This window comes from Haliaeetus leucocephalus, unplaced genomic scaffold, assembly GCF_000737465.1.
Source record: "Haliaeetus leucocephalus isolate CR32 unplaced genomic scaffold, Haliaeetus_leucocephalus-4.0 Scaffold848, whole genome shotgun sequence".
In the NCBI taxonomy this organism is placed as follows: Eukaryota; Metazoa; Chordata; class Aves; order Accipitriformes; family Accipitridae; genus Haliaeetus; species Haliaeetus leucocephalus.
In genome coordinates, this window is record NW_010973284.1 from 8,931,874 (window position 1) to 8,957,786 (window position 25,913).

Here is a 25,913-nt window from a genome sequence, read left to right on the forward strand (position 1 = left end):
ACTTCCTGCATATAGAAGGGAGAAAAAATGCTACTAATGATGATAGGGCACACATGCCTGAATAGAATAGCTAAGAGATATCTTCATTAAGGCAGTGAATCATCAATCAATCAATAACAATATTCAGAGTTCCATTTTGAATGTGATAAGTAGCTAGAGTATGAGGTAAGGCCTGATCTTAGAACAGTCTTGAATCAGAGGGGAGCTACTACAAATTTCTTCACTTAAAATAAAGTGAAAAAATAAAAAAAGGGAGTATAACATTTTACACAGCCACAGGACAGCCTATGGGAAATACCGAGTGCCATCTAGTTAAGTTACTGATTTTGAAGAAATCAAAGACCTGAATGGGGAGGAGGGCTGACATTTCCCTAAATCAAAGGTGCAGAGCTGAACTGGAGCACACACAGCATTTTACACCAAACTTTTCTGAATCAATGCCACCTGGAAGGAACATTATGAATAAAAGTAGGCTCGTGAAGAAGAGGAGATGGGATTCATTGGCCAAAAAGCTTCATCTTAAAGTTCTTCAGGAAAGGATAAAGTGACCAAAAAAGGCAGCTTAGTCTTATCACAGGACAGAAGATCATGTTGCAAATGCCACAGTAAAGAGAATGGAAGTTGTCCTACAGGAAGGGGTGCAGCAAGGATTAGTAATCAATAGTGAGGATAGGAATTAATTAAGGTAGAATGATTGCTGGGGAGAGGGGTGTAGAAATGGGACTTCTACAGATGGAAGCAGGACTGAATTACACACCAGAGATTCCAGTTTATCTCCCAGACTGCTGAAAGAATGGGCATTGTTAAGACAAACTGAGAATGGGTCCATTTGATTGCAGACCACCAAACAAAGTATCTGTGTGGAGATATAGAGCACAGTGATGGGGACATCTATGGTGCCTTTAATGTAGCCTCAGTGGAGCAGGGTGAAAGAGCTTACACATGTGAAGCTACAGCCATGTCTACGTTTTTTGACACATTTTATGCAGACAAGCCTGAAGTGTTTAAATCTATCTATCTAAATATATACTTATGCACCTTAAGTTTACATAGTTCAACAGTTTTAAGGATACACATCAACTTTATCAAGCGCATCATATGCATGTGTTTGTTTAGGCGTATTATCAGAATGCCTCTGTTCAGTGCACTTTTCTGAAAAGGAGCCTAATTTCAAAGGCATTTAGAAAAAAGTTGGTAGCTCAGACACAGATGGCTGCAAAGGCGGAGGTGGGAGAGAATGAGGAAAGATGAGTTCTGGCAAAGAATCATGTTTGGTGCAGGTGCGCTTGTTTTAGAAGAATGGGATGCTGTCTGGGAATGAATGAGATCCATTCCTCAGCAGCGTGTACAACCTGCCAAACACCCTGGGTGGGCTCCGACGGCCTTAGAGACTTTTGGTCAGAGAGAAGTTCTAAAAATGTCTAAACTTGCTGGCATTCCCGTGCAAAAGCTGTATTAGTCGGGAGCTGCAGGGCATTCCTGGCTGTTTGGTGAGTGGGCAGAGTTAAGGTTACTTAGATGACCCGAGCTGAGTGCACACATGCTTTCAAAGGATTTGAGTATGTAATTGAGGAGTTTTAATTTCTGTGGTCAATTTTTCAGAAAGCTGCCTTGTTTCCCAAAGGGTTTTTTGGCAGAAGTGGAAGTTAGATCCCTGCTCCTTTAAGTGCATCCAGACTTGGTGGAACTTGAGAACAGCTTTTTATGTGGTTTGCATCCATACCATCCCTTCCATACTTTGATCTGGATCCTCTCTGCATTATGGTGTCTATGATTGTCACTTGCATGTCTTCTTCTGCTTTCCCTCCATCATCCAGAATGCAGGGATTTCAGTGGTGATTCTGCAGTTTTGGGAAGTCATTCATAAACTTGAGCCTGCAAAGCAAAGCTGTGCAGTTATACCGGCTTGTTCTGCAATGGCTTTTGAAATATTGTCACTCATGCTCTTATGAACATTGGGAGTAGATTGCTGTCAGACTTGAAGGTATTGGTTAGAAAATAGTATGGAAAGACAAATGAATCACAAATACAGTCATGTGGAATTACCTTTTAGTAGAACATTTATCAAAGTTTCCTTGCCTTCTCCATAGGCTTTTAGCTCCAAAAATTATGAGAGACACTGATAAAGAAGTAATTAATATGAAATTGGGGGGGGGGGGGGAGAAATACATTTACTCTTTTTGTGATAAAGAGTAGAGAGTAGAACAGGACAAACAGAACATAGCAAGAAATAACATCTGTTTGATGCTATGATTGGTGTTGCAGGTTATTGAATTAGGCACAAGTAATTGCCTGGTAGTTTATTGGCTTGCCTGGTTACTTTGGAGTTTTCCTTTATTATAATTGGTCTTGGGTACACCAAACAAAGGCAAAAAGATTATTGCAAGATATAAGGGCAGAATTAGCCTTCTGCAGGGATGTGACACACCCTATAAATTTATCATTTGATATTTTTTCCTTTTGTACATAGTCTTTCTCTGCTTTCTCCACATTCTTAGCATGTCTCAGAAATTCCAGCATTTTTAGCAGTGAATCAGTGAGAAGAAGGGGAAAAGGCCTGTAATTGCTTTTTCCATTGTGCTTGTTAAAACCGCATTGTGGGAAGTGGACCCAAACACTGTCTTTTAAGTGGTGTTGAGTCTGAGGCAGGTGGTATTAACTCAGGACTGCATTAACTCTTTTCAAATCTCTTTCCTGTTTCCTTGAGGAAACATGCCTGGTGTATATATGTGGCAAGGGCTGTTTGCCTGCCTCTTGCATTGACATTTTAATTTGGTCCATGATATAAATATCATTTCCCTAATCCCCCTTGCCCTGACCCTCTTTTGTCTTTTCTTCAAAGTGAGTTGACTTTTTTTTTCTTTAAGGAGGGGGGAGGAGATGGGAATGGTGGCTGGCTGCTCTAGTTTGGAGCATTAAATGCTTGGGGAAAAAATCTCAGAGTAACTGTTGTTTCTTTCTTTGTATTCACATGGAAATTTTTAATCTCCATCAAAGGATCAGGAGAAAATAACGTTGAGGTTCAACAAGAGAGCTCCCAGCTTACATGGAATTTTTAAATGTTATTTGGCTTTATCCTTTAAGCGATGAGAACCATGAACTATGTACCTACAGGGTTCAGAATTAACTTTTCTCTTTCTTCCAACACACCCTCTTTTCTTTTTTTTTTTTTCTTCCTCCTTCCCTTTTTCTTACATCTTTATTGTTCTGCATAAACATGCAACTTCTTTTTGGCCAAAACTGTAAGTGCCTTAGGATTTGTTTAGTTGTATTTATGTATTCATTTCTAACGTTAATTATGAGCACCAGTCTGAAATACGGCCTCATGTTCTCCTTTTGATGTGATCTGAAGAATCTCTGTTGAAGGCCATGGAGCTAAGATCAGAACCCAACCCACTGTATGCTTGCATAGTTGTACAAGAGCTAACATTAGCTTGTTAAAAAAAATAAAAGGCAAAACTAGGTATAAAAGGGCTAATAATCTGCTTGTTTATAGTGAGGAATCACAAACACTGTCTGCACCTGTACATGTAGCTGATTGTGCTAATAATGATAGCAAGGGAGACCCCCTGCAACTAGCCCATGGAGAGTAACAGCAGATTTCATAGGTGGGTGCTGACAGCAATGGTAGATTTCATGCTCCAACACAGATTAATACAACAGGGAGGATATTAAAATGCTAATACTCATTAATACCGTTTTATGGTGTTTAACATTAAACATGGAAAATGAAGATGAATGACAGCCGGTAAATGGAACTGACAGTTGTGTTCAGGGTGTCTGAAGCTGGTGAGAACTAGCTGCAGGAAACAAAAGCTGCAGATGCTCCCATTCCTGCTGTGGGTCAAGACAAACAGCACCTCCTGGTACCTAGACTTTTGCAAGGTCACCTAAACTTGGACTTAAATAGACTCTTCTATTATTATAAAATATTTGATGAGATTTTTTCTTTACCAGTGTTGGTCAGAACCATTATTTTCTGTGTCATATGAAAGACAGAGTCTCCAGCGATATGTATGTCTAAGAGCAGAAATCACAGCCCATTGAAGCATAATTGTGAAATACATCTTTTTTTTAAGTTAAAGTGGTCAGCATTTGGTTTTTTCCCCAAAACTAATTCTTGTGTTTCAGTTGGCTCCATTGTTCTTCATTTCTTGCTAAAGTTTCAATAAGCTTCCCTTCATCCCAGAGGCAGTTATATTTCAGCAACAAGTAAAAGTTGGCCCTCTGTGGGCCGTAATGTATGTAATGTAATGTAATATAATATAATATACATAGACAAAAACTTAATTCTGCCATATCACAGACTCTTCTAATTTTATCTGTGGTTAAAACTCACTGAAAACTTCTGTGTAGCTGTGTTTAAATATGAAACTTAAAGATCTAGGGTATTTTCACCTAATGTTCTTCAGGAGTAAAAATTTTTAATTTAGCGTGAACCTTATCTCTGCCTTTGCTGTCATGCAAAAATCCCAGGAACACTAGTAAGACATCGTAGTGTGCAAGGGACCAGGGATAAAGAGATTCTAAAGGCATGATACTTATGTCTTTCTGGTAATGATAGTACTTGGTAAAATTACAGTTGTCTGACCAAGTACCCATTTTTGTACCTCAGCATTTTAGGTTTTAAATAAAATTAACCTTGAATATCCTAGCTTTATAATGCCTAGGTCTGAGTCTGCAGTCTGCATAGCTGACTGCAAATAACTGATATGTGCTGTGAGCTCTTAGGTACCTTTAATATAGACTTTTCCAGGGGATTCTTTTGCTTTTAGAAATTTCATCTTCTCTTGAATTCCTAGCTGTTTTTTGCACATGCACCATGCATTTCAACTGCCCCCGTTTCCTTAATTTCCCCCAAATATGCACTGTCTCTTGCCAACATCCCCCAGTGTTATGACCCACTGCGTGAATGGCAGATTCCATCTCAGAGATAGTTCTTTTTACATGCTTACAATGGGATCAATATCAACCCCTTTCAAAATTGCTGCCATCTCCTGTTGTTCCCATGGGACTGAAGCCACATAAGGTGCTTCAGGGATTAGTCCCATGTCCCACCCCCACTCCCCCCACCCCTCCTTCCTTTACAAGCAGCAATTTAATGGCACTCTCAATCTTTGGCAGCTTAATTGAAAACCTACTACTTTCTGTCTAGGTGAAAACAGACATATATAACTTCAAAAATCAAATTTTAGGGAATGAAAGATCACGAAAAAGGCTCATCTCTTGGGCTGGAATTTATGAAAGCATGTTTATTTTGGCAAGTGTTTCTCAAAAGCAGGTACATTTTTATCCTTTCTACCCTCTGGATTTTGCTGTGAGGTGTCAGAGCATGGTTACTCTGAGTTGGCTTAGAATTGGATTTCTGCCAAAATTTTGTGTGCCCTCCTCTCCTTCCACCCACCCTTCCACTTTCTTTCTCCTGGTTATAGTGGATTTTTCCTTATGTTGATCTCAGTGGGTATTTCATTCTTACTTCTTGGTGCTAAAGAAAATAACAAGCTTAGAAACCAGGGGGATGCCAAGTTTTAAAACCTGAAGAGAATAAAAAAGACTGCTTTCTTCAGCATATACAGTCTTACACTTATTTCTTCTTCATATATAGGCACATGTAGTTCAGGATTTGATTGTAAGAATTTTTAACACACTAGACCAGAAACCTTTTTGGTTTGTTTTCTCCTGAATCTAGGTTACAGGCTAGTTAATTCTTCCAAACTTCTGCTATTTTTTTTCTCTCTTGATGAAGGTCTTCAGTCCCATCCCTCCTTTGATTTAGATTCCTTTCCTAGTCCCAGCCAGATGTTTGGTTTCCCCCGCTGTTGACAGTCAGATAATATTCTCACGCTATCACTTCGTATATCCACATTTGCAAGATCTGTCACAAAAAATTCCTAAATTTTTGTCACTGAGTGCCTTACTGCATATTTTTTAATACTTTCCAAAAGCAAATTCCTTTAATGTCACATATAAATTGCTTAAACAGCAAGCGAAGGCAAACCTTCCTGGTTTTCCTTTTCCAGTAAGAAGGGTGTGTTTCTGAGCCACATCTTATGGATGACCCAGAGATTTACTCCACCTTTGCCGAAGGAATGTGGCTAGCACTTCAGAGAATTGCAGGAAAGCTTCAGGAGTTTGTCCAAGAAAGAGTAAACCATCAAAAACCAGGCAAAACTTTGTCTTTCCCCCTTTCCACTGCTTTCATTTCCTACCATGTTGTGTTGTCCTCTGCATCAGACTATTTAAGACTGCCAAATACTTGGATATTTTATAGGTAATATATCTTATAAATGCCATGGCCAGCCTCTGAGGGAAACACAGGATTGTCGGTTTTGGATGGAGTATAAAACCCAAGCAGGAAATCATTGCTGAATGGCACAGCTGCAGGCAAACATTGTAAGCTAGTAAACTGCCCATCTGCACAGCCACACGTGTGTTGGAGCGCGGGGCCAGGGTGGCCGTGGCAGAGCGCGCCTGTAAGTGGTTAGCAGGGAGAAATTTGGTGATTAAAGAATGAAGTGTTTTGCTTCGTTAGTTCCTGAAATACAGCTATCTGAAGGTGATTATAATCTTATTTTCAAGAAGGAGGAGAGACTGAAGACTAGAGCTTTTCCTTGTCTATAATAAAAAATAAAAGCAGAATTTCAGACCTGGGATGGGTTAGATCATCCTACTGGAGGATGGAGCATGTGACACAGTCTACAGTTGAGGACTGAAGGAAAAGTTTGTCAAGAAAAAGGAAAACACTGTATTTGTTCATAGGCAATCACATCTGAATCTTCCCATCAAAGTTAGAGACAGGAAAGACTGTTTTGGTCCTTAGGTCTGCTTCACTATCATTGACCTGAACAGGCGCCTGGGCGGGTTAAGAGCTGCATGTTTCTTAAAGTTTGAACTGTTTAAGATCCCCCTTTGCTAGAGATTTTGCCAACTAAAATCACTTTCAGGATACTCATTCTAGTACTTTCCTTTTTAATTTAACCTATAGTTAGTTCCTAGTCTTACTGTCTTCCATTCTAAATAACTCCTCTTTCTTTGCAGGTTATCATTTGTTGAGTTCCTCTAGCTAAGCTCTCTGTGTTAGTTCTCCCAATCCTTCCTCTGAAGTTTAGCACTTCCTCTTAGACGTGCCAAGTTTGAGTTCATTTTCTGCATGATTTTCCCAAGCACTACTTTAAATAATCTACAATTCAGTAACTAAATGCAGATTGTTAAAATGATGAGACAACAACAATAAAGCTTTTTTAAGACTGCATCTCATGCACTCCAACTGTAAAAACTATTGAATTGGGTTTTTTTTTCCAAATACTTCATTGAAAAATAAAATTACCTTCTAATAGTCAAAATTAAATTACCACGGTTAAAATCCCATTGTACAGTAGATTTTCTACATTGATATTTGTCTGTTGGGGGGAGGTTTTTCTAGATTCATTGTAATGTATAAATCAGTGCAAGAGGAAAGATAATCTAGTGAGCAGGGTCCTTGTTTAAGGCATAGGTGGCTTGGGTTCCAGTCCATGCTTTATCACAAACCCCTTGTGATTTCTCTGCCTCCTAGTATTGGGATATCAAAATGAAGCTTTCTGCTCATTCATGTTATTTTGAATCAACGCACATGATCGAGAGCGTGAACCTCTTGGGACCTAAGCTTGTTAAAATGTGCTGATTTCTATTGGTTAAAGGACTGAGTCTTTAAAATGTTCTTGATGTTTCATGTGAGCAGGAGGACATCAATGACTGTCATAAATATTTTCATTTAAGGATCTGATATTTCATATATCCTTGAGCATTTCCATATTTTTATCACAAAGAAAAGGAGCTGCCTTGGGTTTTCCTCTATAGGCACTTTATTCTCTCTTTTCCCATCAGTTGATGCCATTTTTATAAGTCACATAAAGTGGATTTCAGTTGTTGTCATTACAGTGTTGGTACTTTCTGCATTCCATCTGCAGAGAAGCATGAATTGTAGGGTGATGCCATATTAAATTATAGGCATCTCTGTTAAAATATAGGGCAATTAGTCCTGAAGATGAAGCTTTTTCCTTATTTTGACTCTTCCTTTGTATTTTAATGCATTAAGGAAGCACGTGGCTAATGGACATTGTCTTAGTGCCAGATGTCTTGGAGTACCTGGCATTTTGATTCATCTTCATGAAAAATGTGCAAAATGTCTGATAATGTTATGCAAAGAAAATGAAGCATTCATGGACTTCATGAGTGCGTTGTCTTCCCCAGGACAATCACATCTCTCCGGAGTGAACTGATTCCACATCTGGTTAGGAGGCAGTTCTCTTCTCCTACTTCATTGCAGCAAGGACTAGACAACAAAGAAGAGGACCAAAAGAAAAAAGAACAAGCATCCCTAGGTCAGTACAAGTATCAAAGATTTTGTGAAGGTTTTAAAGGCCATATGCTACGGCAGAATTATTGAGCAGAGTACAGAATTAGCCTGAAACACTAGTTTGGGGATTTGTTTTTTTTCTCTTATACTTCATAATTGCAAAGATCCTAGTAGATTTCTTTTTCAAACAGTATTGTGCATTAAATAAATACTTTTGTCCTCCCTTATTTTGGTGTAAATCAAAAGTAAATGAGCTAGGTGCTCTATATTTTTTCTCCTGGAATGCAGTATAGGTAAATGCACTTTTGAAAATGTAATTTTAGGAGAGAGTTCCTAAAATTGCGTAGCTGTTGTGATCTAACCCTAGCTAGCAACTAAGCACCACACAGCCACTTGCTCTCTCCCCCCACCCAGTGGGATGGGGGAGAGAATCAAAAAAAACAAAACTTGTGGGTTGAGATAAAGACAGTTTAATAGGACAGAAAGGATGACAATAATAACAATAATAATAATAATAGTAGATACAAAACAAGTGATGCACAATGCAGTTGCTCACGACTGGCCGACCGATGCCTAGTTAGTTCCCAAGCAGTGATCTGCGCCCCCCTGGCCAATTGTCCCCAGTTTATATATTGGGCATATGGTATGGAATATCCCTTTGGCCAGTGTGGGTCAGCTGTCCTGGCTGTGTCCCCTCCCAGCTTCTTGTGGCCCTGCAGCCTTCTTGCTGGCTGGGCATGAGAAGCTGAAAAATCCTTGACTTAGTATAAAAATGACTTAACAACAACTGAAAACATCAGTGTGTTATCAACGTTATTCTCATACTAAATCCAAAACATAGCACTATACCAGCTACTAGGAAGAAAATTAACTCTATCCCAGCTGAAACCAGGACAGCAGAGCAACAGACTAAGACTTAACCACCCTGCACTGGTAACTGGACAGGATCTCAGATCTTGGAATTTATTTTTAGCATTTCCGCTGTCTCCTTCTGTGACCTTGGGCAAAACATTGCATCTGTCCTGATCCCTTGATTCCCACCTGCAGAATAAAAATAAGCACTTACTCACTACGTGTGATAAAATCTGTTGATGATTGCTAAGTATCTAGCTGTTCAGATGATGTGAGGCAAAGATTTCCCTTCACCAACAGTATTTTAATAGTGTTCCTCTTCAAAAAGTATTTCATTAAATCCTGTCTAACTTTATGCATGTGTGTGTTCTCCAGACATTTATAGTTTCATAAAGGAAGATAATAGCTTGCTGAAACCTGCTCCAGATAACTCTTGTTGGAATGATCATAGAGGAGATATGAATGAAACTCTCCATGAAGGCAAAGTGCGCTGCTATGTCCATATAATGAAAGAGGGACTGTGCTACCGAGTGAATACTCTTGGGCTGTATATTGAAGCTAACCGACAGGTGAGAAAAATACAGAACTGCCATGTGGGAATACACCAGTAGTTTATGGGACATTTTAGCCTCCAGGAGCGGCTCCCTGCGATACAGCTGAGGAGTATGTGGGAATTGAACCAGTGCCATGTTATCTAGGCACATCACCTTACTGGTTGCTGGATAGGGACATGAGGCCAGAAAACATTTCTGTCACTAATTTACTCCATAGGTTTGATTTAGCTAAGAAAACCCCCACCCCACCCACTCTTCTGTTTTTTGGGGGTGGCAAGACCTGCAGCCAAAGAGCCAAGAACTGTGGAACATAAGGCTGGAAGTAGCTTTGATAGCTCATCTAATCTATGTCCTCCATGTCCTAAAGGCAAGATCAGTTCTGACTGGACTCTTCCTAACAGATGTTTATCTAAGTTATAATGACAAAGGTTATTAATGATTTGCAGGAAGACTTAAACTACCCATACATTCAGATTGCCTAATGCTTTCCATTATGAAAGAATTATTTTATGAACAGGCTTCAATACAGTGGCACTCCAGGTAAACACAGAGGTGAAATGTTGATCTGTTGCAGCTTTTGCTTTCACAGTACTGAGAATTCATAAAATAAAAGATCACAGGGGAGGATTAGAGAAATCCTGTACTAGCTAATGAGCTGATGATTAAAAGCTTTTAATGATTTTTGGGCTTTTTTTTTTTACTACACTGGCTGATGCAATGTGCAAGTTCTCACTTCACTCTGCTAGTGATGAACTTTGTTGCTATCAGGAGTTGACAGTTTCCTCTAGTTTTGAAAGACCAATAGGGAGTGTAGTAGGGAAAAACTCAAGATTTCTGGAAGCAGGGCTGGGAGAGCGATCAAGTTGTATTGGGAGTCCTGGAATTGGTTGCTGCCTTGCTTTTGGTCTCAGATTGAGTTGATTTCTTTTTAATAAAATGAATGGATGAATTTATGCAAATTAGCGTTGCAGCATGGCAGAGTGAGTTCACACATTGGAGCTCGCTCTTCTTGGTGCCTGTAGAGGAGGACAGAAATAAAGTGATTTGTTTTGCGGCTAGGGACATGAAGAAGAGAGGAGGGAGGCAGCACTGCTGTCAGAAAGGGAAAACTTTCCCCAAGAATATCAGGAACAAGTGTGCCCAAAGGGTTAAGGGAGAACACCGCTTGCTAGGGGAAGTGTGCGTGTACATTTGGCAGCAGCCACTTCAGTAAAAAGTTATTGAGTTGAGCCAGTCAGACTCCATGTGGGGTTTTTTTGTGTTGGTTTTTTTTTGGTGGGGGGGAGGTTAACCTAAATATTCTACATTTTGGTCAGTTCAGGAAATGTGTTTGCTCCTGGGTGGTACATAGAATTAGTGTTTTGAAATCACATTGGGGCCTTCAACGTTGGAAAGGATTTTCTTTGAATTTTTAACTTTTCCAGAATGGTAAAATTTCTAAGGAAACTATGTGGAGGTAAAACATAAAATGGAGCTTAATGAGGGGTTGTGAGAAAGGAGTTCCTTTTTTCAGTGCCACTGCATTTTGTTTCTCTTGCTAATCCTCATAAAAGATACACATTTAATTTTATCGGCTTTTTTTACCTGTTTTGTTGGTCTCTAAGGAAGACTTTTGGTGTCTCCTTTGCTCTTGTCTTGGTCTTCACAAACCAGATTCTGACTCCCTGGCTGCAAAGCCAGGACCTATAGCTTTGCTGTCTGAGAGGACAGACTGCCGGAGCAGTAGCAGTCCAGTCCAGTAGCCGTGGGAAGGAATGGCATCCTAACCCATTGCCCTTCTGGTGAGGAAACACTTTACTCACATCATTTCACTTCCAGCTGGGTTTCTGGATGCCTGCAGCCTGTGTGTGGGCAGGTGGGTTCAGGAGGGAGTTATCTTCAATAGCAGGAAATAGTTTCTTTGTAAGATGAATTAAATCCAAACACATCTTAAACCTTCCCTTGACCCAGGCACTCCCTCTGACTCCTGCCCCCTATCTAACCTTCCTTTTCAGAGCAAAATGCTTGAGCTGGTAGCTTTCTTGGGTCACCCCTCAGGCTGCACTACCATTGACTGATTCTAATAAGGCCTTTGCTCTGGCCAGTAAAATCCTTTATTTATTTCACCATACCACCTTTCCTCTAAGGAGGGCAAGAGCCTCTCCTTGTTTCTTGCCTTTCCCACTGAGCAACACTGGATAGTAGGAGTCTTTCCAACCTATGCTGTAGGTATGCTTTGGTGTGTGTTCCTCTCTTGGATCTATCTGTTGTGGCTGCCCAGCTATGTGTCAGGTGAGGACAACATCCCTTCACCAAGCAAGCATCATCCAGGCGGATTGGCTTAGTTTGTGGTGTTCTCCTAAGCTGGGGGTTTTCTGTAGTGCCTGTACCTTGGACTGAAGGATCTAACTTACTCTTGTTTTTTAAAAAACAAAGAAAACACAAGTCTAGTGGGAAGGACCATCTTCAAGAAGTAAAGAGCTACAGATGTGAAAATGTCTACTGGGGACAACAGGCAGCCTGAAATGACAGCTCAGAGATGTGAGCTCATCTAAGCTCATCTCACTCATCTGAATGAAGCATCAACTGTGAAAATTCTTCTCATATGAAAAACAGCACTATTTATCCGTCCTTGCATGCTGGAAGGGAAACAGGCTGGTCATATTATGAATATCCAAACAATTTCCTGCAAGGATCGTCTCATTTGAGATCTTGAGGGTTTTTTTTCTCATCTGATCCCAACTTCTTCAGATCTGTGGGATCTGCTTCTTGAGGTTCACTCCCTAGCCATCAGCTCTTGTTATCCCAGCTTTCTAAGTCATTTTACACAATTATACGGTATGGTAGCTCCTTCACAGCAGCTTTGGAAATTGCTGGCAACTCTCAGCCAAATTTAACAGAGCAATAGAGATCTCAAAGATAAACTTTCCAAAGAGTTTTGTAAAAATAGGTGCCTAGGTAGAGAAAAGAGAGACTTAATGAGTGCCGCTTCCTCCCCTCAGGCAAACCCAGTTACACCATTACTGCGCTGAGACTCCAGTTGACTTCCCAGATGGACAGTCAGTGCACACATCCTGGTGGCCAAACAGCTTGTGCAGAGCTCCACACCAGCCCAGGCATGTGCTGCCTCTCACTCAGACATACGATTTGCCATGACACAGACCTCTTAGCCCTCATGCATCACTTTGCCGCCCTCTGTATCCCCCGTGTTTCTTTCACTGCCATCTCTGTCCTACCAAGATGCATCATACACTGCATCACCACTGCAAGTAACTCTGTACAGCACTGTGACTGTGCATTGCCGTGAGACTCCCACCTCCCCTGAAATCCCCATCTGTGCTGTCATCGCCTCTTCTGTGGTGTGTGACCTTGGCCCCAGCCTGACGCCAGGAGATGCAGAACGCCTCGGGCTGCTCTTTCACCCAGAAAAGGAGGAATGATGGAGTGATAGCCCATCCTCCTACAATGCTGGCTCCCCTTTCTTTTCAGGAGCCAGTTCAGAATTGCTCTCCATGGATTTGTTCTTGGCTACCTCATGGGTCGTGTCTCTCTCTATTAGCATTGCTGCTTTGTCCACTTATCTAACACCTGCCTTCTCTCTGTCAAGAGCCTTTTCTTCTGCAGCTTTCTACCATCTGGAATACCCACTTGATCAACTTTAATTTCTTTCTCCTTAAACATCTGAAATACTTTTTTGTTGCCTGTACCTCAGCGTGCTACCTTATTGAGTGGGCTGAACATAGTAATCTATGTTTATGCCAGTTTACTGATTTATGTTTGATATTACTTGCTTCCCTCTCTTGCATTACTGAATAGTGTAAAACACGTTGAGCTGCATTTGAAATGGCAGATGCTGGACGTTGTAGTAATGTACAGGATGTCACTGTGTTCAGCTGGAGCCAGCTGGCTTGCTACTGATAATCCACTGCTTCTCCACAGGTGGGAAGCTGAGTTGAGAGGAGACATGCAGTGCACTGCAGTGGAAGTGTACCTGTCTCCTTTACAAAAGGGGAAGATGATGAATCACACATATCTGGTTGCAGATTTAAAATGCAGGGACTTAAGTTTTCCTTTAAGTTAAAATGTTTATGGTAAAAGCACTAGTGCAATGGAAACCAAAGCCATCTTTGAGCTGTTTATGTAACGTCCGGGTACAGCACTCTCATGTTAACTTGTGATGTGGGTTTTTCCATCCAGGTTCCCAAGCTATTGCTTAATCTGGGTCTTGAAGAGCCACTGGTTCATGGGTCTGCACAGATCATTGACAGAGGCATGGTAAGTGTTCCCTTTCCCTGTCTCTGCTCTTTCAATACAGTCTGCATGCCCATTGCTTCAAGAACTGCTTCCTAAAATTCAGTCCCATGGTTGGAAGTGAAGCTGAGTTCTGAAGTGTGGAATTAGAATGTAGGTGATGCAGCCCAGAGTCTCCTCGTAGGCTCACCCATGCGTTTGAGACTGAAAGCAGTCTGTCTTTCAAAATGTTTGCTAAAAATCCTTTCCTACTCCCAAGTCTGCAGCTCTTGTTCCCTAATGGCAGTTCATGGCAATTGAGCAGTTTGCCTCCCAAAGGACACCAAACTCAGAAAGGGTCAGTATTTTAGCTCTGCTTCTTGCTGAAGCATTTTAGTTGAATACCTGCTTCAAGCCTCCTTTTCACAGGTCTCACTAGGCAAACCCTAGTGACACCAGTGAGTACCAGCAGGACTGTTCTTACTGTGCTTACCTACTGCGTGAGCCCTACAGAGCTGGAGGAGCTAATGGAGTTTTACCAAGCTAATGGACCTTGGGAAGGCTGTCCAACTGTCTGCCTATGCCCCCAAAATTTCTAGGTCTTTCCTCTGCCAAGGGTCCCTAAGGGTGGAGCAGGGTACACTTTGTTGATGAGTGCTTGAGACGTGCTCTTTGGAAGAGGTGTATGGAGAACACGTTGGAGAGCTCCAGGTGCCAATTTCTGCTTTTCCTCCCCAGGTTGGATCGGACAGCATCATTGGGTCATCCACGCAAGTGGGGGAGAAGACATCCATTAAACACTCCATCATTGGCAGCATGTGTACCATAAAAGACAAAGTTAAGATAACAAACTGCATCATCATGAATTCTGTTACAATTGAGGAAGGGTATGTCACCTCTTTGTATCTTGGTCCCCTAAATTTGCGGTTTCTTTTTCTAGATAGATTCTGAGTCAGTAATTTTTGTCCTGTAAGCAGTCCTCAGCCAGAACAGTTGATACCAGTGGTGTGTTTCTAAAGATGGAGTCAGAAATAAGTCTCTATAAACAGGCTACAAATGCAGAAGTGAAATGAATTAATGAGAGGGCTGCAGTCTTAGAACATAAATTTCTTCTTTTTAGAGAAGATCATATCATCTTCAGAATGTGTAAGTAAGTTAAGTGGATGTATCTGTATGAGCTTGTGCGTCATCCTTCCAAGCTTTATTTTAGTGGCTGGGTTTATGAGTATACCTAAAATATTTGAGACACAAAGCATATTTTAAAGTGGTACATTTACCAACTAGAAATGTTCTTACCGCCTTTGAACATTACAGTTTCACCTAAAATGTCATTTTCTTTGGCCCTTTTTTGTCATCTTTGCAGCTTTACTTTCCTAATGCGTATGCTGAGTAATAGAAAAAATGAATAATTTTTTAAAAGAGAAAATCTGCCAGCTAGCAGAGATTTCCCATGAATTAAAGACACTAACTAAATAGGTAGCCTTGAGCTGTACATTTCCAAATGTGGGAAAAGTGGCCTATCTGTAATTGTTGATGTCTGCATGCCCCCATCTTTCCATACATGCTGGCTTCCTGTGGATGTCAGTGGAAAGGAAACTGCTGATTGAGTCTGTGCAGGCCTGTATAAATTCCCTGCTCCTTCATGGCTTGAGGTTTGCTTAGGGCCTCAGGAAAAAGGCCAAACTCTTAAAAAATGCCAAGTTGGCTCTGAAAGTTGCATATCTGAAAAACAAAAAACCCCAAAGGATGTGGGGTCTATGGAGGATACTACTGTTACATAACTAAATTACAGGTAAGTATGGTACCTTACTGCCAAGTGTTTGTCTTTAATAGAAATCCACAGTAATTTCAAGCACATCATAAATCAGAATTCCGTTGAGTATAGAAAATAGCTGGTTTCCAGTTCAATCGCAAATGGATCCAGTATGGCTGTATCACAAGCACTGCTGTCATAAGAAGTACTGGAACCTCTCTCGTTAGATCATGAGACCCTCTGTCATTTTGATTAATGAATTGATGCCACAGTCATAATGGTATGGTTTTGCATATGAGGTGAGTGGCTCTACCATTAAATCACAGAAGCAACTAAGTGTATAAGTAGTGCTATTTTTATGAAGAGTCCCAAATCAGCTTGAGTTTGTCTGCACTGGTATATAGTATTATTTTCTTCTAAATCCTAAATTGAGCTCGTTATCTTAAGTATTCCACAAAATTCCACAAGCATCATAAAGATGGTGATATATTATTTTTTTAAGAGGGATAAACTAACTTTCGGGGTAACATTTTGGTGATTTTCTGGAAAACAATGTCATCCCTAGTCACTCTCAGTGAAAACAATACAGCCACCACTGAGTGAAAAACCTAATAGTCCCAGGGGTTTACCCCCTTTAGCTGTTCTATGTTACTGCACACTGATGCACTGGAGTCAAATTTGTAATTATTCCTCTTCAGCCAGAATTAAGACTATAGACTGTGGAGCTTTATTTCAAAGCATACTGTAATTCATATTGTGTAGATCTGCACAGATACGGAGCTGATATAAAGTATTTCTTACTGCATCATGGTAAGTCTTAAGATTAGAGGGGTATGAAGTCATTTATATGCAGGTAGTGAGATACAGAAGTATTCTAGCTACTGAGTTTTGTTGAAAGAAGTCTTGCTTGTAACTTAGTGAAGAATTTTTATGTATTTTGACTATATTAATGCCCTAGTCAAATGTGAGTGGTAACTGAAGGCTACTGCCAGCAGTGTTCATTGCAATAATACCAACTTGAAGCAGTAGGCTGAGAACACTGCAGTAAGGCATATATTATGGAAAAGACAAAGCTGTTTAGATAACCCAGAGAAGAAAGAAAGATCAGGTAAATAATTTCTGGAAGTTGGGAGACTGGGGACAACCAAATGCAAAAATTGTTCCGCATTCTAAGTTCATTTATCAAGAGCTATGATTATACATGGTACTGCCTTGGTAATTCCATTACCACTTACATCACCTCTAGCTTCTCTGGGTTGAATCCTACCCTTCTTTTTTTTTTTTCCATCTCAACTGCAAAAGTGATCAGCAGCTTCAATTCACTATGTCAATATGGAAAAAAAAACCCAAACAAAACAAGAATAAAAAAATAGGTGAAAAAGTTTTATCTCTTGATGGTTTTCCTGTAATGTGATTTGAGGATCCTGTACCATAGTTCCTGCGGCTTCAAGATCCACAAATTACATCCCCTAATCAGAAAAAGGCTTTGAATAGCCTCACCACATTTGATACCAGCTTCTGAAATGGATAAATAGATTCTTTCTGGGCAGATGGGAACACCACAAGGTGCTTAGAACAAAACGAGGTTCCTATTGTTAGGCTGTGGTTGGCTCATTATTGGAGAAACAGAGGTTATGACCTAAATGATGATGGTCTTCCCAACTGAATGGGTCCAGGAACTGGGGTTAGCTCGGACAGTGCCATTGCATACTGTTTGCAAATTATGGTCCGTTCTCCAGCAATGGGTGGTGTGTTTGATACTCTGGAGGACCAGTAGCAGGGTTTTTTGTTTTCCCTGATGTGTAGGACTTCTGTTACGTTATATATGTCTCCTTGTGAAGTGATTTGAGTAGATATGAATCCCCCCTTAGAAGAGATTACAGGGGATTAAAGAAGTTAGTAACATGGGCAAAATAATTGGTAGTCCTTTCTTAATGTGCTTCCCGCTGTGCAGCTAATTCTTCCATCAATGAGACAATAAAATAGCGAAGATTACATACGTGCTGAGTGATGGACATACTTGACCAAGCTGGGAGGGATGTAATTTATACAACAGCACAAGTGCTGAGAGATGCTGACTGCCCAGGTGACAGGCTGCAGCAGGGAAACAGTTCTTGTTTCCCTCTGGATGGCTCCCCAGAGCTCAGTGACAAATGACTGCACTGAGTTACATAGTTGGAGAAAATCTACTAATCGAGCCGAAATTATAGGTCACTTGAAAACTTTGTATATCTGAATGCTCCTGCAGTAGCTGTACATGTCCTCAGTCTGTATAGTAGCTTGGGGATGCCCCTTCTGTTTTTTCTGTTTGCATTAGAGGTGGTAGATAGAGTACAACAGGGTCCCCGGATTGCTATGTCTTTGGTGCAGGAGGCCCCTAATTATAGCTCGCTTGCAAAGGAGCAATCTGCAACACTGGCAGACTGACTGAAGCTGGTTAGGAGAATTAGGGAGACTGTGCCATTTGCAAATGAAAAGTGATGTCTCTGATAGATTTACCCCCCTGATGAGCAAGACTGGCAAACTGGTAACGACAGACAAGGAGCAGGCTGAGGGACTCAACGTTTTTGCCTGTCTTCACTGGCAGTCTCTCTTGCAACACCTCTCAAGTGGATGGACTGCAAGACGGGGACTGGGGGAGCAAAGTCCCTCTCACTGTCAGAGAAGATCAGGTTCATGACCACCTGAGGAACCTGAACATACATAAGTTTATGGGACCTGATGAGATTCATGCCGGAGTCCTGAGGGAATTGGCTGATGTAGTTGCCAAGCCACTCTCCATGATACTTGAAAAGTCATGGCAGCCAGGTGAAGTCCCTGGTGACTGGAAAAAGGGAAACATTGCACCCATTTTTAAAAAGGATAGAAAGGAGGACCCTGGGAACTACTGACCTGTCAACCTCACCTCTGTGCCTGGAAAGATCATGGAACAGATCCTCCTAGAAGCTATGCTAAAGCATGTGGAGGACAGGGAGGTGATTCGAGACAGCCAGCATGGCTTCACCAAAGGCAAGTCCTGCCTGACCAACCTAGTGGCATTCTGTGATGAGTGACTACATCAGTGGACAAGGGAAGAGCTGCAGATGTCATCTATCTGGACTTCTGTAAGGCCTTTGACACGTTCCCCCACAACATCCTTCTCTCTAAATTGAAGAGATATGGATTTGATGGGTGGACTGTTCACTGGTGGATGAGGAATTGGTTTGATGGTTACATCCAGAGGGTAGTGGTCAATTGGCTCAGTGCTCACATGGAGATCGGTGACAAGTGGTGTCCCTCAGGGGTCCATATTGAGACCAGTACTGTTTAATATCTTCATCAGTGACATGGACAGTGGGATTGAGTGCACCGTCAGCGAGTTTGCAGACATCACCAATCTGAGTGGTGTGGCTGACATGCCTGATGGATGGGATGCCATCCAGAGGGACCTGGACAAGCTTGAGAAGTGGGCCCATGTGAACCTCATGAGGTTCAACAAGGCCAAGTGCAAGGTCCTGCACCTGGGTCGGGGCAACCCCTGGTATCAAGACAGGCTGTGGGATGAAGGGATTGACAGCAGCCCTGCCGAGAAGGACTTGGGGTACTGGTAGATGAAAAGCTGGACGTGAGCCAGCAATGTGTGCTTGTGGCCCAGAATGCCAATGGTATCCTGGGCGGCATAAAAAGAAACGTGGCCAGCAGGTCGAGGGAGGTGATTCTCCCCCTCTACTCCTCTCTCGTGAGACCCCACCTGGAGTACTACGTTCAGTTCTGGGGGCCCCCACATAAGAAGGACATGGACCTGTTGGAGTAGGTCCAGAGGAGGGCCACAAAAATGATCAGAGGGATGGAAGGGAAGAAAGGCTGAGAGTTGGGGTTGTTCAGCCTGGAGAAGAGAAGGCTCTGGGGAGACCTTATTGCAGCCTTTCACTACTTAAAGGGGGCTTATAAGAAAGATGGGGACAAACATTTTAGCAGGACCTGTTGTGATAGGACAAGGGGTAATGGTTTTAAACTAAAAGAGGGTAGATTTAGACTAGATATAAGGAAGAAATTCTTTACAATGAGGGTGGCAAAACACTGGAACAGGTTGCACAGGGAGGTGGTAGATGCCCCATGCCTGGAAACGTTCAAGGTCAGGTTGGATGGGGCTCTGAGCAACCTGATCTAGTTGAAGATGTCCCTGCTCATTGCAGGGGGTTTGGACTAGGTGACCTTTAAAGGTCCCTTCCAACCCAAATTATTCTATGATTCTATGATTTTCTGATTCTAACTCCACGCTGACCTCTTCATAGAACAGCAATTACTGCTGTTGGGGCTTGCAGACAATCTCGCAATGAATTATGCTGACCTGAGCGTGATAACTGTGTTTCATTTGGTATACTTAGGCATGCTTAGCTTCCTTGAAATGAGACATAGATATGGATGAATTTAGTTTCAGGTTCTTGTTTTGGCTTTTGTTTTGGCAGTTGGTGGTTGGTTTGTTGGGGTTTCTTTTTTCAAACATTGGCTTTATTTTTACCAGTCTTGTAGTTTTACTTAGTTTGTTAGCTTCTGGCAGCAGGAACATCAATTGCTCTGGTCATACAGGACCTTGTGCTGAAGTACTCTGAGCATTACAAGTAATATTAACAGGAAAAGCAGTTGAATCCTTTATTCCAACCCTGGAGATAAAGATTTTGAAACCTCTTGTTTGTTAGTTATCTCATTGTATACGCTTACTGAAAGGAGCTTGGCCATTTTGTCATGTGCACAGTATATCCTTCTTCCTTGATCATTGAAAATGAACGTATCCCTGGGAAAGATTCAACAGATGGGACTATAGTAGGGAAAAATATCTGATCTTTGGACTACTTAGAGGTTAGTTAAGGAGGCAAGCATGAAAAGCTCAGATAAATATCGAGTCCACAGTAAGGCATGCTTTGAAGTGGTCTTGTTGACATGCTGGTAGTCAGTACCATAGGGGCTCTGTGGCAGATTTAGTCTCTGAAATGAAGTATTTTGCTGATTTTCTTTTTTCAAGGAAATACAGGAAAGCATTCTGCTTCAAATGATGTTTTTATGGAAATCATAAATAGGCGGCTGTGATTATCAGAGGGAGTGACAGCAAGATGCAAACGGCCCAAGATTTGCATCAAGATTTCACCTCCACAGCTAGGAAGTGCCAGATCTTCACAGAGTAACCAAGGAAGCTCAACCTGTCTCACCTATAATTTTATCAGAAAAACTGCTCATCGGGGATGATTGGTTTTGGACAATGGAAAAGATAAATGAAATGTATGGTCGTCTGCCTGGCACAGGCCAGAGAATTTTAGGCATTACCTGCTGAGTTGAACTCAGCAGCTGTTGGCTTTAGATGTCAGTCTTCATTTGAAAGTCAGGAACAATTCAAGGTCTACTGACCACCTTGGGAAGCTGTTCCAATGTTCATTTTAGCTTCCCTGTTTCCACTTGTAATGCACAGAGACACATCTCTCCTCCCGAGTGTTTCACAGTCTCTGGTCAAAGATGCTTTGTGTGGCACAGGGGCTTGCCAGCACAGGTGTAATTTGTGGGATGTAGAATTGCAAGCTCTGATGGGCAGGTACTGCCTTCCTCTGGTATTTACATTGCTGACATTTAACAGTTCTCTGGCTGGAACCTGCAAGGCTCCCCCTTCAACTGTACAACAGTGTCTTTATCCTGGTGTCCGTCATGTAGATACACTTTGATGCGATGTCTCAAAAGATTCCTCCTCAAGCTGTATCCCAAACTGGGAGTAGCAGTGGGAGAAGGAGAGGGTTCCTTCCACAAAGGAGTTTGCAGCAGACAGTTGCCAGGTAGCCTGATGCCGTGGGCAGTCTCAGTTCAGGAACTGTAAGACTGGGATTGCAGATGTGACTGAGGTTATTGTGTGTGTGCGTGCAAGGGCAGGAACTACTGAATGATAAACTCATCCCCTTGTTGTGTTTGTAAAGCTTACAGCGTGTTGTTGGAACTACATAAAAACATACTACCCAAAAAGAACTGCTGAAATTCCCCATACGACACACTGCTAAGGTTACCTTTTGGAAAGGGAAGGGGTTAAAAGACAAGCAGATATGTTTCGGGTCAGGCTGCACATGATGGTAGCAAACTGCAGAGCATTGCAGCATCAGGGAATTTGGAATGCAAGAGAGGTGATGCCGAACACTGCAGGTTACTAAAACTGCAGGGAGGTGATGTGAATATTGAAGACAGAGGGAAAGTTAGATAAGTCCCGCAAGGAGATGTGGTAAACCTTGGGCAGTTCTGACTCCCTGGGCAGAAAGGATAGGCTGGATTAAAAATTTGTATGAAGAACTGAAGTACCCAGATTTGTGGAGGAAGATCTGGCACCGAAAATGTTATGTCAGCCAAAACCAGCATCTTCCTTATTCAGTCATATGAAGACAGTCAGTTATGTGTTGGATTTTGTTAAAGGTGTTCTAGCTACCTGTGTGAAAGTAGATGGCACAGATGCTGTAGTGTTACTCAGTGAGGGGACTGGAGAGAGACCGTATGTGACTGGTTAAAGGCTACTCTAGTTTACCACATGTCTCCAATTTATTGCTACTTTCTATGAGAAAATGTACAAAGGAAGAAAACAACAAGCAAGCCGAGCTGGATTGACTACTAACTGCAGATTGATTGTGAAGTTTATTGGTTGTTTCCTCAATAGTGCCAAATCAGCACCTGATGTAGAAACAGTCAGCAGTTTGAAGAAAGTTCTAATTAAAACCAGGATGGAATTGAGCGTTTATAGGGGTTCAGCGCATAAGTAGTCTTTTTCCCCTTGGATAATGGCAGTACAAAGGAATGATCCTATTGCCAAGGCAACATTTGTTGAAATTGTAAAATATATTTTACAGTACATTCCCTCATGAGAAGGAATGAAGACATGAAGTTGTTTCCAGCACCATAGCTTGCAAAGCTGGAAGTAAAGATTTGCTTATGCTGGGATTTCCACACATTTTGTATCTTGAACCATTTGTTAAGATGGCTGTTGTCTTCTGGACACTTGTCTCACACCACCGATTGCCCCCCTGCCCTATGCTAGCCCGGGAAAGAAGAATGAGTTTAGAATAGATATTGCAGAAAGCACGTGAAAAGTGAGAACTTGATTCAGAAAAAGCACGTGATCAGCTTAAATATGTATGGACAAAGCGTATATATGGATAAAGTATGTCATGGATATGGATAAACATGAATGTATGAAGAAAGCTAGGTGTAGTCCTTGCCTGTAAAAAGGGCTCTTACTTCTCTTGATTATGTAGCAATTATGTTCTGTCCTTTCTGTCACACCTCTTGGTTTTAAACTGTAAACATTTTTGGTCAGGAACTGTAATTTTCATTCTACGGTTTAATTCAATGCATATGCTGTGTAAGATACTGAATAGAGACAATGTCTGGCTGGCGGAGTTTGCTTTCAGGAAGATAAATTGAAGAAGAGAGGGCAAACTAGGAAACTATTGAGCAGGAAGCGGGAGCAGGAAGCAGCTGAGCTACTTGCAGGGCTAGTTTTCAGTTACTTTCAACTGAAGTAAAATTCTGCTGTATCTAATGTATTTAGGATATTTCTCATATAGTACCTGTTATGTTGTCTGAACCGTTATTACTAGCAGCTCCTCAAAAAAAAAGTTTTCTTCTGGCTAGCTTCCTGGTACATGAATGTGTCTTAGATAAATCACCTGTTCTTTAATCTCAAATGCAGATGTTTCCTTGATAGTGCAGGGAGCTCTTCCCAATTTTCCAAACATCTTGTACATCAAATGTGGAACTTAAAGCACAGATCAGCTCTGAAGAGTGGCATTTTAAAACATCTCCTCTCATTCTGCTGATATGCTTCTTCAGGTGGCCAAGGTTATGCCTGACTTCAAAGCTATAAATAAGCTTCTGCCTTCTGCTAGCCACATGGGTCTAATCGAAGAGCATGGAGATTTTTCACAAGCAGCTGATGCCTGTTGGGTTTTGGTGAGAATCTGGGTGTGAGTGTCTCTGGTGCTCTTGAAAATCTTCCCCATCCTGGGTATGGAAAAGGAAGAAATTATCAGATTGTGCCAGAATCATGCCTGTAAGTTCCTAAGGGGACTGTGGTGTTGAACAAGTTCAGCTTGGCTCTGTGAAGCCAGGGTCAGTTTGTAAGGGTGACATTAGAAAATACTTTTCCTTGTCAACCTAGCCCATATGATACAGAAGCTGATTTAACCAGTAATGTCCTATGGAGGGCTATAGCTCTCAACCCAGAATTGCTCTCAACCCAAACCCCAGAGAAAGTGTATTTCTACTGTGCCAGCTACTTTCTAGCGTGCCAGGTACCCCGCTCAGTCTGACTGTGCCAGCTAGTGAGAAAGTAAAGCAAGCCCAGAGACGGGAGTGAACATATAATTTTTCTGCTTCGTTACCTTCACACAGACATTGATAGCTTTTCCTGGGCATCCGCTGAGTGTCTGTAAAATCACGCAGGACATGGCCCTCCCACTCTGCAAAAGAGAATCCAGAGGGAGGTCAGTTTTCCTGTGTGTGGGGGTTTCCTGGTGTAAAACTCCTTGCAGCATACTTTCGCTGAAGTGTGCAAAACCGAGCTTGCAGCTACATAAAAGGCCACCAATTTGTTTGTTCCAAGATCAGCTGGATTTAACTGAAGTTTCAGAGGTGAGGCACAACCTTCCAGGCGACCTCCCCCAGCAGCCTAAGTTTCACTTAATAAAACACATTAAGGTAGGTTTGAGGCAATCCTTTAAGGTCAGTTGAACTTTCACTGGAAAATACGAGTGCTGGCAAGTATATGCAATATGTAATGCAAAATGTTTAGGGTGTGGGGAAGAAGTGTAAAGGAGCCATACCACAGTGATGAGCTTGGCTAGAAGAGAGACATGAAACAAGTTCCTTAGTGAAAACACCCTCAGAGATGGGTGAAGAATTTAGGGGGGTTGGTAGAATGATTTTGTTACCCCCAAGGGGAAAAACAGAAGATCAAAGCCTAAATTCACTTAAGAATGCTTGCTTTGAAATGTATCTATAAATTATAGCACGTAGTGCTGGCATCTATTGTAGTCTTTGGTATTTACTTGAGCATATAACATGAGATTCACAGTGCCCTGAGTTTGTTAGTGTGTAAAAGCGTGTTGGTGTAAAAATGTGTTGGTCTGTAAAGTGTGTTGGTGAAGGCAATATTTCGGGTTCTCAAGTTTCCTAGTAGTGTTTTTGCCTCTTCCCTGTTTTCCCATGGTCTTTGTGCCTCACCCCTGTGATACGTGTCCCAGCCACCGACTCACCGGCTAACGGGGGATTCCTTGAGGGGTTGCTGGTAGGTTTTAGAGCTCTACCCGCCTCCTTGCCACCTCTCAGTGTTACTAAGGTGCCTGTTGTGGCTGTTATCTTCTCGGTCAGGGCAGAATGGGACGTTGCTCCCAGGGGAATCCACAGCTGTTACCCCTCAGTCAGCAAAGTAGTTGCCGAGGCATGTCACCCTTTGCTTTTAACTCCTGAATCAGTCTTTCCGTTTCATAGCTCATCTGGAGGAGCAAGAGACCCAACTTCTTGGCATGGCGGAGCAGTACCAACAGGCTGTCCTAAGCTTTGTGCTCCAGGCTCTTTCTTCCTCGTGAGTGTATAGTTTTAAGCATTGCATTTTAGACACCTCATTTGCTTTGCTGCCCAACAGAGATTATGTTGGGTTTTTGGCACAATTGGATTAAACTAGCAGACCTGGATAACTTCCATTGGCATTTCAGGAGATTTGCTGTAAGGCAAACCTGTGACATTCATACCTTCCTAAGCTTGCACAACTAGGGTGAGAGCTGCAGTTGAGGTCTTGACCTCCGTTACTTAAGCCCCTTTCTCCCAGGAGCGTTCATCACTTTAATCACAGAGTCCTAAATAATCAGTGGGTAGCCTGTAATTAGGGGGTTGTGTCTTGGACTCCTGCAGCCTGCTCCCGATGTGCTGAGCGCTGCGTATTTTGATTTCCCATTCCCCCCAAGGATGTTTGATCTCAGATTTACACTTTAGAAAATTAAGAAGGGTACGGCACCTCAGTCCCCTGGCAATCTTCCTGCTTTCAGTGGTAGGTGCCTTGCTTTTCCTAAGTATCGTAGTGCTGCAGCAATTGACACACTTGATTTAAGAGTTTGATTTATAGACTGATACTCAGGCTGAAAGTCAGCAGTTCCAGGGCTGTGTAAATCAGCCTGTCTCTGGGACTAATACTTCCTTATTTATAATTTCG

The 25,913-nt window shown here is 41.9% G+C and overlaps 1 protein-coding gene across 2 annotated transcripts in view; it reads left to right on the forward strand.

The window, feature by feature from the left end:
* The window catches only part of EIF2B3 (eukaryotic translation initiation factor 2B, subunit 3 gamma, 58kDa), a 104,479-nt gene that overhangs the window by 62,485 nt on the left and 16,081 nt on the right, over positions 1-25,913 (forward strand). For both annotated transcript variants that reach the window (XM_010582471.1, XM_010582472.1), the window contains exons 7-10: positions 8,233-8,363; positions 9,566-9,759; positions 13,921-13,998; positions 14,692-14,840. In XM_010582471.1, the coding sequence (XP_010580773.1) occupies positions 8,233-8,363; positions 9,566-9,759; positions 13,921-13,998; positions 14,692-14,840 (552 nt within the window). The remainder of the gene's footprint in view (positions 1-8,232; positions 8,364-9,565; positions 9,760-13,920; positions 13,999-14,691; positions 14,841-25,913) is intronic.